Here is a 12,927-nt window from a genome sequence, read left to right as displayed (position 1 = left end):
CATAGGCGTACAGAGGCCCATTATCAGCAACCATCACTCCTGTGTTCCAATGGCACGTTGTGTTAGCTAATCCAAGAGTATTATTTAAAAAGGTTAATTGATCACTAGAAAACCCTTTTGCAATTATGTTTGCACAGCTGAAAATTGTTGTGCTGATTAAGGAAGCAATAAAACTGGCCTTTAGACTAGTGAAGTATCTGGAGCATCAGCATTTGTGGGTTTGATTACAGGCTCAAAATGGCCAGAAACAAAGACTTTCTTCTGAAACTCATCAGTCTATTCTTGATCTGAGAAATGAAAGCTATTCCATGCGACTCCGGGATGCTGGCCTTCTAGGCAGAGTTCCTCTGTCGAGTGACTGTGTTATTTTGCACATCTTAATATTTTCTTTTCTTTTCATTGGCCAGTCTGAGATATGGCTTTTTCTTTGCAACTCTGCCTAGAAGGCCAGCATCCCGGAGTCGCCTCTTCACTGTTGACATTGAGACTGGTGTTTTGCGGGTACTATTTAATGAAGCTGCCAGTTGAGGACTTGTGAGGTGTTTGTTTCTCAAACTAGGCACTCTAATGTACTTGTCCTCTTGCTAATTTGTGCACTGGGGCCTCCCACTCATCTTTCTATTCTGTTAGAGCCAGTTTGCGCTGTTCTATGAAGGGAGTAGTACACAGCGTTGTTTCTTGGCAATTTCTCGCACGGAATAGTCTTCATTTCTCAGAACAAGAATAGACTGGCCATTTTGAGCCTGTAATCGAACCCACAAATGCTGATGCTCCAGATACTCAAATAGTCTAAAGAAGGCCAATAGTATTGCTTCTTTAATCAAAACAACAGTTTTCAGCTGTGCTAACATAATTGCAAAATAATTTTCTAATGATCAATTAGCCTTTTAAAATGATAAACTTGGATTAGCTAACACAACGTGCCATTGGAACACAGGAGTGATGGCTGCTGATAATGGGCCTCTAAGTTTATGTAGATATTCCATAAAAAATATCAGCTGTTTCCAGCTACAATAGTCATTTACAACATTAACAATGTCTACAGTGTATTTATGATCAATTTGATGTTATTTTAAATGGGCAAAATGTTTTTCTTTTCTTTCAAGAACAAGGACATTTCTAAGTGACCCCAAACTTTTGAACGGTAGTGTATATTACATTAACATTTAGATTTGGCTTAACATTCACAACAACATTCAAATTAAACATAAAGCTAGGAATTTGGTATGCTCACCTTGCTGCCAGATGAAATGGTTTGATCCGGATGGAGGGCTTCAATCTCCCCTTCTACCATGGCACCTTCCAGACATTCCTCCAAGTTGTTGAAACCGTTCACTTGTAAGGGGTACTGGCCAAACTGCTCGATGTTGGATAAGGTCTTGCCTAACATGGTCAAACATCAATGTGAATTGACAGAAAAAATACTGATGGCATAAGAAGGGTCAGGAGTTTTTCTTCACGATGGGACCTCAGGAAAATCTCTGGGGCCTAGTTAAAGGCTACATCAGGTTATGACAAAAGTCATAGCCATTGATAGTGAAAAGAGTCATAGCCTAATAACTTGAGTTTTTCCTGATCAGCTCATGTGATCAGGAAATACTTGAGGCCCCATAGTATGTATAACAAAAATTAAAATGTCCATTCTATACTTACCCTCATGTGTTCTCTCTGCTACAAACGTCCCATAGAAAAGCTGAACCATTGGATTTTCTTTTTTATCTTCCAGGCTGCTGAAGATAAGATGTCACGTTCATACCTCAAGCAACTCAATATCTGATGTACTGTACTTCAATACAGAGATAATACTGGTACAGGATTTTATGGAATGTCAATGTCACATACACTAGTTGAACCAACTACAACAACAACAAAATACTGTAGCTATGGCATCTTAGTTAGCTATGACAAGATGTACTTTAAGTGCTCTTGTACAGCGCTGCCTGTTAGGGATCAAATCCTTGACTTACTTTCCATTGGCAGCCAGCTGAAAGGCATCTTCAAGCCAGTCAAGGAGTTTGTGGGTGAACTCACTCACATCCTAGAATGAACACGTATACACAGTAGTTGTAAAGTCCTGGCAATGACCCAAGTGTGTGTGTGTGTGTGTACGCAGTGACACAAGTTTGTGTGTGCGCGTGCATGTACCTGTTGGGCCTCAGTGTGTACCTGTTGGGCCTCCGTGGATCTGAAAGCCTCTCTCAAAAGCTCGACGGCAGCAGACGGGTCCACAAACCTGCGAGTGGAGCCCACCATGAGAGCAAAGAGACAGCGCAGCTCCTGCATGAAGGCTATGTTCCTCTTGTCCTGAGAACACAGTATATGTTAGGCTTCTCTCACTTCACAGAGCTGCCATGGAAAACCTGCACAACACTTTACAGTTTTCAACAATATCTCTATATGCAAAGGGCTTGTTCAGCCCAACTTTCATGTGCAAATATAAACTCTTCAAAATGTATATACATTTGGATAACATTTGCTTATAACATGTACACTGTTTATAAATGGTTTGTTAATGCTTATTCAAGAAAGTTAGTATAGAGTGTTACACGTCATCTTTATGCACACTCTATAACCCTCTAGTCTAGTTTCCTCTAACACCAGCCAGCCTTCCGCTGACTCTTCAGTCTCTGGGATCCAAAGGTTCCCTACTCTATTCCTCAGGGCTCCTGGCCCTCCATTGGACACTCACCGAGTGGCTCTTACACTTCTCCAGGATTCGCTCTGACAGGCAGTAGTTCAGTACCAATTTGCGGAACACGGGCAGGTGGAACAGGGACTGAAATAACAAAGATGAGATTGGTCACCTTTCCTTAACACCGTCTTTTCATTTGTAAAATGTAACTGTCGAGGATATTTAAGGAGGTTTTAACACACAAGAGTCACAGTTAAGCAAGCAAAAGAAAATGCCACTGAGAATAATATAACTTTATTGCGTGATTGGTGATTTTCCTCTAATAACAAGACAAATCAATGTGATTGTTTTCTATTTATACAAATTAGTGACATGATGCTTCATTGATGCTGGCGAGCTGTAGTATGTTTTATTGCTGAGTCTTAACTCTGTGTAACATATACAATAGAAAATAATGGAGCCTTATGTGCAGTTTCGAAGCGACAACAATATTCCAGAGTTTTTGATCGCATTATGCCTATGTGTCTTCTCAACTTTCTCGTTTCCCAGAAACCCAATTACAGCTTATCACAATCTGACTGGAAAGCGTACCACACCAGATACCACAGAAATATGAGTACACAGCCACATGAGGTCATTTAGTGAGTCTCAATCAAACTTTCTATGAGCAAATTGTGATGAAAATAGTCAAAGAAAAGCGTAAGAAAAGCGTAAACAAGCACAATCAGCAGAAAATGTCATCAGGGTTTGCTAAAGAAGAGGTTGGATTTAGAATGCAGCTATTTCAAACAACTTCTCAGCCACTCAAAATGTGTGCATGCCTTCCTATCGCCTGATGATATTCCTATCGCCTGATGATATTCCTATCGCCTGATGATATTCCTATCGCCTGATGATATTTCCTCTGGGTTTTTAGTGCTTTTTTCGATGTGACCCATATCTGAATGAAATTAAGACAAATGAGCGTTCCCATTCGGCCTAATCTACCGATATAAACTAATTTCAGTCCAGGCTACAGAGTTCATCGCCTGCTCTGTCATCACAACACTGCACTATTTAATTACCCTTGCAGTCTATCAATATCAATGAAGGCTTGAATTTCAGCGGGGCCACCTGATAGGCCCAGCTAAATTCAGTCTGGAATGGACACTTAATAGTATTAGAGCAGCAAGAAGCTTTTGCGTTAGGAAAGTAAAAACCCCACCACCGCACCTCATCTTTCCCCATCCTCCTGGTATTACCGATAACTCAATTAGCACAATATGGCTTGATTGTGTGGCAACTGGTTGAAAATAAATGTTCTGAAATGTTTGGTTTCAGTTGAGAGAGCAGGGGGAGAAGTCAGGTAATATCTCTTGACAGAAGTCGACATCGTTCAGCGAATTGGACACAAACAAACGTGTTAGGGGCCTTCTCTCCTAGTTGTAATGTTTTGAACCAAGTCACACGAAAAGTCTTGAAAGGTTTCAGAAAACAGAGAGAAGTTGTACACTTGGCCACCACACTTAGGAGGTGGTGTAGAAAGTCAAGGTCGTATTACAGAGACCAGAGGAGTCCAAGGGATTCTGCAGACCAACACAAAATTCAAATACAACCTTTACTGTACGATATCAACCTTGGTAATTGTCTCCAGAGGCTTCAAATGAAGGTTTGCAATTACCAACTCCCCAAAGTTCCAAACTTGATAACCATATAACCTTTACATAATGCAAATGCTTGTTAACAGCCAAGGGAAGAAGCTCATAAGAGACAAAAACAGGTGTGTGAGAGACAGACCGAAAGAGAGAGAGAGAGAGTGGTCCTAAATATAACAGGTGGGCCTAAATGACACAGCAATAAGATCCACAGCACAAACCCAGAATTTTCCACTAAACTTTTTATCCTGTTCATATTGGGGTTCTCATCTCACTGGCACAATTCTCTTTTACTGTGCATATATTTTGTTTATATTTTGCAGTGCAAGCTCCAGAGCAGAATCTCTAAATAACTTTTTGTGTATACTGTGTGTGTTATCTCACCTGTATGACGGCACTGAACCAGCAGGTGTTGCCCATGTTGTGGATGCCCACAGGCCACTCATCCTGGCGGATCCAGTCTGCAGGGCTGCAGCTCGCTCCCTGGGCCTCGCAGCACTTCCTCTTCACTCGTGCAGCCCTGTCCTCCACGCTGGCGTCCAGTGCCCTGGTACACACCAAAACATGTCACTCATCAACTGTAGGCAATGGTCTGATTGAGTTACACCTGGGTTGTGTTCAATGGACACCAAATGGAAGAAAACGGACTCAAATGGGGAGGGAGTACATGTACTTGTCCAATAAGAAATGCTCATTTTTGTTTTCCGTTGCGAAACGTTTCCTGTTGCGTGCCCCTATGAACAGGACCCTGGTATTTCACTGTCATCCTTTTTCGTTTACGTTATTTATTGCTCATACCACTGTGTTCACTTCAGATGTTATCACTTTTTAATTGAGAGATGACTTAATTGGTGACTTTGTTCAGCAAGAAAACAGCAAGCTAAGGGGCGATGGCGAGGTACTGGACTACAATACCACTACTATACCTGTTGAGCTCGATCTCCTCTGACTGGGATTCTTGCAAGCTGAGCTCGATGGCTGTCTGAAGGTCATCTTTAGGTGGAGTCCCTGAGGACATTTTAGAATGAGTCACAACACAAAGCATAGATTTTATGTATTAAACATCAAATATCAGTTTGCATTGGGAAACAAATACTCTTCTTTGTTTATCACCAGACCCTCAGCATTTTTCTCCTTTCCTTCCCAACTTCCGGCCTACTTTTCTGAGTCTCCCTGTTGGCTTCTGTGTCTGCGGTTTCCTCAGTCCCCTGGCCCTCCTCTGGAGGCTGTGTGGTCAGCAGTCCAACAGCATGGCTGATGTCCCCCTGGCTGACCTGGTATCAGAGTGGACATTACAATGGGACCTTTCCAAGAACTATAGCTCTACCCTGGCCTTGTGCCAGTCTGTTTCTGATAACTCTGACCAAAGACATAGCTGCTAAAGCAGAGATAAACCGACACCTTAAGTTTCACCTCTACGTTACTGAGTCCTTCTAAAGGGTCTGTTCCAATGGGGACAGAGTGAAATAGGTTATCGAAAGAGTCATAAGCCTGGTGAGGGAGCCAGCTGATAAAGATGTCTGGGACAATGCACTTTATTTGACCATTTAAGCAGGTAAGTCACTGAGAACTCATTTGCAATAAAGACCTGAAATCTTCATAGCTCATATGTACAATATGCAGGTTTTCCCTTCAACTAGTTACATTTACATTTACATTTGAGTCATTTAGCAGACGCTCTTATCCAGAGCGACTTACAGTAGTGAATGCATACATTTCATTTCATGCATTTTTTGTACTGGCCCCCCGTGGGAATCAAACCCACAACCCTGGCGTTGCAAACACCATGCTGGCGTTGCAAACACCATGCTCTACCAACTGAGCCACAGGGAAGGCGATAATAAGTGATATAATAAGTGATATCCGTATCACCGTAGACTACACCACTGCTGTCCTCCTTACCTCCAAGCATTTATTCAAGTTGGATAATCTTTTGGAAGACATAGCTTGGACTGTAGCCTACAAAAGTCTATTCATGCTCTTTTCCCGCGATCCATCAAACACATTTGGTGTCATCATAGTGGTTCATACTCATTGACTAATGGTGTAAGCATGACATCTCAGAGTTGTCATCTTAGACACTAATTCAGGGGTGTCAAACATACGGTAAACAAAAAGTGTATTCAAGAGCACGTGTTTCAACTGATGGAGGGCACAACACAAAAAAGCGTTTTTAGATAATTGACGTTTAAGGCAAGAAATTATCAAATAGTTTGACAACCCTGTTCATAAGCTTTTAAATGATAACAAACAACTATCTTTTCCAGTGACGAAGACATGGATGTATCATGGTATGGTATGCAAAATGGGTCAACTTTGAGCACCTTGTATTGGCATTCAGGTCCAAAAAGTCACTTTCGGACTACTTCTTACATGGGCAAACATGTATGGAAAGTTATTTTTAAATCAAAAGGGATGGAGGAAACCTGGCACCGTCCCTACGGTGAAGCATGGTGGTGGTAGCGGCAGGGACTGGGAGACTAGTCAGGATAGAGGGAAAGATGAACGGAGAAAAGTAGAGAGAGATCCTTGATGAAAACCTTCTCCAGAGCGCTCAGGACCTCAGACTGGGGTGAAGCTTCACCTTCCAACAGGACAACGACCCTAAGCACACAGCCAAGACAATGCAGGAGTGCCTTCGGGACAAGTCTCTGAATGTCCTTGAGTGGCCCAGCCAGAGCCCGGACTTGAACCCGATCTAACATCTCTGGAGAGACCTGAAAATAGCTGTGCAGTGACGCTCCCCATCCAACCTGACAGAGCTTGAGAGGATCTGCAGCGAAGAATATGAGAAACTCCCCAAATACAGGTGTGCCAACCTTGTAACGTCATACCCAAGAAGACTCGAGGCTGTAACCGCTGCCAAAGGTGCTTCAACAAAGTACAGAGCAAAGGATCTGAAAACTTACGTAAATGTGATATATTTTTATATGTACATTTACAAAAAAAACAACATTTTTTGCTTTGTCATTGAGATATTGTGTGTAAATTGATGAGAAAAAAAAGCAATTGAATACGTTTTAGTATAAGGCTGTAACGTAACAAAATGTGGAAAAAGTCAAGGGGTCTGAATACTTTCCAAATGCACTGTATACAGTACCGGTCAAAAGTTTGGACACACCTACTTATTCAAGGGTTTTTCTTTAGTTTTACTCTTTTCTACATTGTAGAATAATAGTGAAGACATCAGAACTATGAAATAACACATATGGTATCATGTAGTAACCAAAAAAGTGTTAAACAAATCCAAATGTATTTTAGATTCTTCAAAGTGGCCACCTTTTTCCTTGACAGCTTTGCACACTCTTGGCATTATCTTAACCAGCTTCACCTGGAATGCTCTTCCAACAGTCTTGAAGAAGTTCCCACATATGATGAGCACTTGTTGGCTGCTTTTCCTTCACTCTGCGGTCCAACTCATCCCAAACCATCTCAATTGAGTTGAGGTCAGGTGATTGTAGAGGCCAGGTCATCTGATGCAGCACTCTATCACTCTCCTTCTTGGTCAAATAGCCCAGAGGTGTGTTGGGTCATTGTCCTGTTGAAAAACAAATGATTGCCCCACTAAGCGCAAACCAGATGGGATGGCATATCGCTTCAGAATGCTGTAGTAGCCATGCTGGTTAAGAGTGCCTTGAATTCTAAATAAATCACAGACAATGTCACCAGCAAAGCACCCCCACACCATTACACCTCCATGCTTCACGGTGGGAACTACAAATGCGGAGATCATCCATTCACCTACTCTGCGTCTCACAAAGACACGGCGGTTTGAACCATAAATCTCAAATTTGGACACATCAGACAAAAGGACAGATTTCCACCGGTCTAATGTACATTGCTCGTGTTTCTTGGCCCAAGCAAGTCTCTTCTTATTGGTGGCCTTTAGTAGTGGTTTCTTTTCAGCAATCTGACCATGAAGGCCTGATTCACACAGTCTCCTATGAACAGTTGATGTTGAGATGTGTCTGTAACTTTAACTCTGTGAAGGTTTAATTTGGGCTGCAATTTATGAGGCTCATAACTCTAATGAACTTATCCTCTGCAGCAGAGGTAACTCTGGGTCTTCCTTTCCTGTGGCGGTCCTCATGAGAGCCAGTTTCATCATAGCGCTTGATGGTTTTTGCGACGGCACTTGAAGAAACTTTTAAAGTTCTTAAAATGTTCCATATTGACTGACCTTCATGTCTTAAAGTAATGATGGACTGTCGATTCTCTTTGCTTATTTGATCTGTTCTTGACATAATATGGACTTGGTCTTTTACCAAATAGGGTTATTTTCTGTATACCATCCCTACTTTGTCACAACACAACTGATTGTCTCAAACAGGTTTTGGGTAAAGTCTTTCTATCAACCCAGAAGATAGTTATCATGATCGCTAACTGGCTCCAGGAAGAGAATGATACACAAACGCATGCACCACACAGACATACAGGGGCAATATTGCTGGAAATGAATTGGTAGATAATGTTACCTTTGGCTTTTTAAGCCAATTGCGGATATTACGGGTGGGATAATGTCAATGTGGATTTGATGGGATGGTATGCAGAGAATGTGAGCGGAGTGGAGCTGGAGTGGAATGAGGAGCAGGTGAAAATTATTTTTTGACCCGTTGGCCTTCAGTCCAATTTCGCTTCTTTGCCACTCAGTCACAAGCTTTGGGCATGCTCTGCCCACCATTTTCATTTCCTTTTTAATTAGGCATATTCTGTTGTATTTATTTAGCCCACCCCACCACTAAAGTGCAGACGTATTGATACGCGTCGAGAAATAGGTCACACAGCCTGTGTAATTGATAGCAAGACAAAGAATGAGCCCATGCAGCAGCACCGGAGACGTGTTGATTTCTATACAGGATATTGTTAACTAAAGACTTTGTAACAGTGCTAAAGTTGTCTACCAACTGTAAAATGTAAGTCAAAAGTATGTGATCAAACATTCAGAGAAAAAGCAAATTTATTTTTTATTTTTATAACAACCACTGCATTTCATCAGCTAGGTCCTTGTTAAATAGCCTACGTCATGTTGAAATGTTGAAGCTTCTTATGATAGCCTACATCAAAACCAAATGGTACATAGTCACAAAAGTAGATGGGGTGTTTGTTAAATTATCTTTTTAAACAAACAATGAATGGAGGGAATTTGGAGGAGCAGCTCTTTTCCCTGTGAGGTCTGACTGATTTTTTGCCAAGCAGGGGAAAGGATGTTGAGCGATGCGCAAAGACCGCTCCATGAGCGATGAGTGAGATTTCCGACTGGTCCACTCCACTCACATACTCTAACAGTATGGGAGCTTGAAGTATCTGATACTTGTATGATTTGTTTATGACAGTTTGTGGTGGAACGTGAAAAAGACATGCACTTTCAGAATTGTTTGGCGGGCTACTCACAGGCGGGCTAGCTCACAATCCAACTGTTGGAGACCCCTGCTGTGGATAAATCAACTGTCCAGTAGTAGGTGCTGCCCATCATTAACCATGGAAACACATGCCTTTAAATTCAAATCTATGTATTTTTCTTATAGTAATTGTCACCAAATAAAAAAACTATGTGAAACCTATAAGGAAGGCATTTCTTTTGGAGAGGTTACATTCTCAGATTATACACTTTCTTATAATACTCATAGATGACTCGTAATTCAGATATTTTGTCTCACATTACATTTACATCATTTAGCAGACGCTCTTATCCAGAGCGACTTACAAATTGGTGCATTCACCTTATGATATCCAGTAGAACAACCACTTTACAATAGTACATCTATATATTTATTTTGGGGGGGGGTAGAAGGATTACTTTATCCTATCCCATGTATTCCTTAAAGAGGTGGGGTTTCAGGTGTCTACGGAAGGTGGTGACTGACTCCGCTGTCCTGGCGTCGTGAGGGAGCTTGTTCCACCATTGGGGTGCCAGAGCAGCGAACAGTTTTGACTGGACTGAGCGGGAACTGTGCTTCCGCAGAGGTAGGAGGGCCAGCAGGCCAGAGGTGGATGAACGCAGTGCCCTTGTTTGGGTGTAGGGACTGATCAGAGCCTGAAGGTACGGAGGTGCCGTTCCCCTCACAGCGCCGTAGGCAAGCACCATGGTCTTGTAGCAGATGCGAGCTTCAACTGGAAGCCAGTGGAGTGTGGAGGAGCGGGGTGACGTGAGAGAACTTGGGATGGTTGAACACCAGACGGGCTGCGGCGTTCTACATATATCATACCATATCTTCGTAGGAAATTCACCATAATCATGTATTCAACTGTGTATGTAATTTAAGGCATATAAGTCACATAGACAAATACACCATTGACATATAAGAAAACACATACAATCTTATTAGATTACTTATTAGATTTTGTACAAATAATGCTCTTCGGCCATACAAGATTTTTATTTGATTTGTATGATTATTTTCCATATGGGCAGGGCCAGGTCGAGGGAACAAAGAAATATGATTTGTGCGGATTTCATTTCTAGTCCATATTTCAATTTTTAACTGGAGTAGTGTCGCCGGAAGTAAATAGGAGTCTATGTGAGGCTATATATTCCACCACGTGGGTACTCTAACCCAATGTTTCTCAAACCGGTCCTGGCCCTGCACATATTTGATCTATTCCAACACGAAAACACCTGATTAATTTTCTAGTTGAATCAGGTGTGCTAGTGGATTAGATCAAATATGTGTGATGGCTGAGGGTCACAAGGATCAGTTGGGGGAAACATTGCCCAAAACAATTACAATGGTACTACATGAATGGGATGGAACCAACTAAAACATTGCCCCGAAGCTATGCCCATTGTTTGCCAGTTTGCAAGATCAGATAAGTCTCACGTAAGTCCGCAGCCTGGTAAATATATTCAACATCACTCATTCATAGTGTACAGGAGTCATGACCCATTTATACCTAATACAATATAACTTAAAGTATCCTTAACCAGCCATAGCTGAGGTTTTGAAGTGATACACCAGAACAGTAGTGGCTAAACAGTTATAATATATATATATATATATATATATATATATATATATATATATATATATATATATATGTGTGTGTGTGTGTGTGTGTGTGTGTGTGTGTGTGTGTGTGTGTGTGTGTGTGTGTGCCAGCTGAGAGGCATGATGCTATATAAAGCCCCCCAATAGCAGCAGGTGGAAATGTCAGGGTAAAAGTGTGGCAGACATATATGGAGAGCTGTGGTCTTGGTTAGCCTCTATTTTGGGCCCTCACATGATAGCTAGTGCCTCTGTTTATCATTCCATTTACAATGCTACCAGGGTTTAAGTGACAAAGGCAGTGGATGTTTTTCTGACATACACAAAAAGCCACTTGAACCCTGACCCAGATTACTGTAGATAGGACATTAATTGTGGGGAAAAAACTGTTATGTCAAGCTATAAATGGGGGCTATAAATGGGCTTGAGACAGGTTGATTAATTACTAGCCAAATAGTGGACCAACTCACTAAAACTCTATCCCAAATGCCATAAATCTTATCTGGTACTTTGTACTGTGTGAAACGTAATGTGTAATTTGCCTGGCCTTGCATTCCACTGTTACAAAATAGAATAAATAACCAATAGATACTGTGAACAAATTAGTGTGAAACTCAACAAATGGGAATTGTTTAAGATGAAACATAATGAGTTGAAGCTGATGGCGTTTTGTCCAGTTTGTAGGACACTAGCGGACTAAACTCCGCTCCATGGTTAAGTTCATCATAAACTTTCTTCACCATGGAACGGAGTTTAGTCCGCTAGTAGGATACAGGTATATTCCAAAACTATGGGTAGGCTATGCATGTTGTTAGTGCTTTTGACAGATTACCTTTAACTAATTACAGTTTTTGCTAAGATTTATGACAATAACATAACTATGTTTCCACCTGGTTGTTGTGATACGTTGAACGAGACGCCATTTCAAACATATTTGTAGGTCAGACAGAATACTTTGTGACAACAGTTAAGAAACAAATAGAATCTCCCACACTTGAGATAGATTGAAACAAATGTGTCATTCACTGTTTCACAAAGGAATAAGGTCGTGTCGTGATATTATTTAGTGGCTATCCACACAGAAAATGTAGGATGTATCTCTTTTGGTTAGTTGTTAACGATCTCATGCAAGGTTGAAGTTTTTGAAATGTCACTTGCTGCATTTTCATTCCACTCCGTTACTTCGTGCTCACCGAATTCGTTGTTTTCCCCATGTTCACTCTGTTGTTCAACTCTCATGGCAGAAAAGGCCGAATTTCTTGTTTATTTCCCACAAATGCCTACAGTCCCACTTCGGATGAAAAAAAGTCCATCTCTCAAACAGCCACACCCAAGCAGAGCTGAGAAGAGGGCATTCGCCTGTCCAAAAAACGGACGCGCGCAACCAACGTGAGTGCGCGCGGTTACGGCAATGGACAAATAACAATTTAGGCAAATTATTGATTCATCATTACAAGGATAAATAAACGTTAGCCCAAACTGTTTTGAAATATGTGCACCTACTGTATAGGCAAGGGGAGGGGGTTCTTCCAAGCTCATTTACTGCATTTCTACTCAATTTAAAAACTCAAAAATGCTATTTGGAGAAGAGAAAAAAAATAAGCAAAAATGACCCCAGACATCATCACCTTGGCTGCTGTTGCTTCATTCACCTCAGTCGACAAGGGACATAACATTC

The 12,927-nt window shown here is 41.4% G+C and overlaps 1 protein-coding gene across 6 annotated transcripts in view; it reads right to left on the bottom strand.

Annotated features, from left to right (window-relative positions):
• Window positions 1-12,672, bottom strand: part of LOC100194713 (ubiquitin carboxyl-terminal hydrolase 28) — a 30,114-nt gene extending 17,442 nt beyond the window's left edge. For 3 of the 6 annotated variants that reach the window (XM_014137346.2, XM_014137347.2, XM_014137349.2), the window contains exons 1-9: window positions 12,443-12,672; window positions 5,426-5,540; window positions 5,193-5,274; window positions 4,651-4,813; window positions 2,690-2,776; window positions 2,146-2,304; window positions 1,968-2,038; window positions 1,654-1,730; window positions 1,235-1,383 (exon numbers count right to left, since the gene is read on the bottom strand). In XM_014137346.2, coding sequence (XP_013992821.2) covers window positions 1,235-1,383; window positions 1,654-1,730; window positions 1,968-2,038; window positions 2,146-2,304; window positions 2,690-2,776; window positions 4,651-4,813; window positions 5,193-5,274; window positions 5,426-5,540; window positions 12,443-12,463 — 924 coding nt within the window. In that variant the 5' untranslated portion in view covers window positions 12,464-12,672. The remainder of the gene's footprint in view (window positions 1-1,234; window positions 1,384-1,653; window positions 1,731-1,967; window positions 2,039-2,145; window positions 2,305-2,689; window positions 2,777-4,650; window positions 4,814-5,192; window positions 5,275-5,425; window positions 5,541-12,442) is intronic. The other 3 variants (XM_014137348.2, XM_014137350.2, XM_014137351.2) reach the window with 3 other exon arrangements.
• Between the last annotated feature and the right edge of the window lie 255 nt (window positions 12,673-12,927).

Source organism: Salmo salar, chromosome ssa13 (genome assembly GCF_905237065.1).
Source record: "Salmo salar chromosome ssa13, Ssal_v3.1, whole genome shotgun sequence".
NCBI classification, from domain to species: Eukaryota; Metazoa; Chordata; class Actinopteri; order Salmoniformes; family Salmonidae; genus Salmo; species Salmo salar.
Note: the sequence above shows the minus strand (reverse complement) of the source record. Positions and strands in the feature narration are given on the sequence as shown.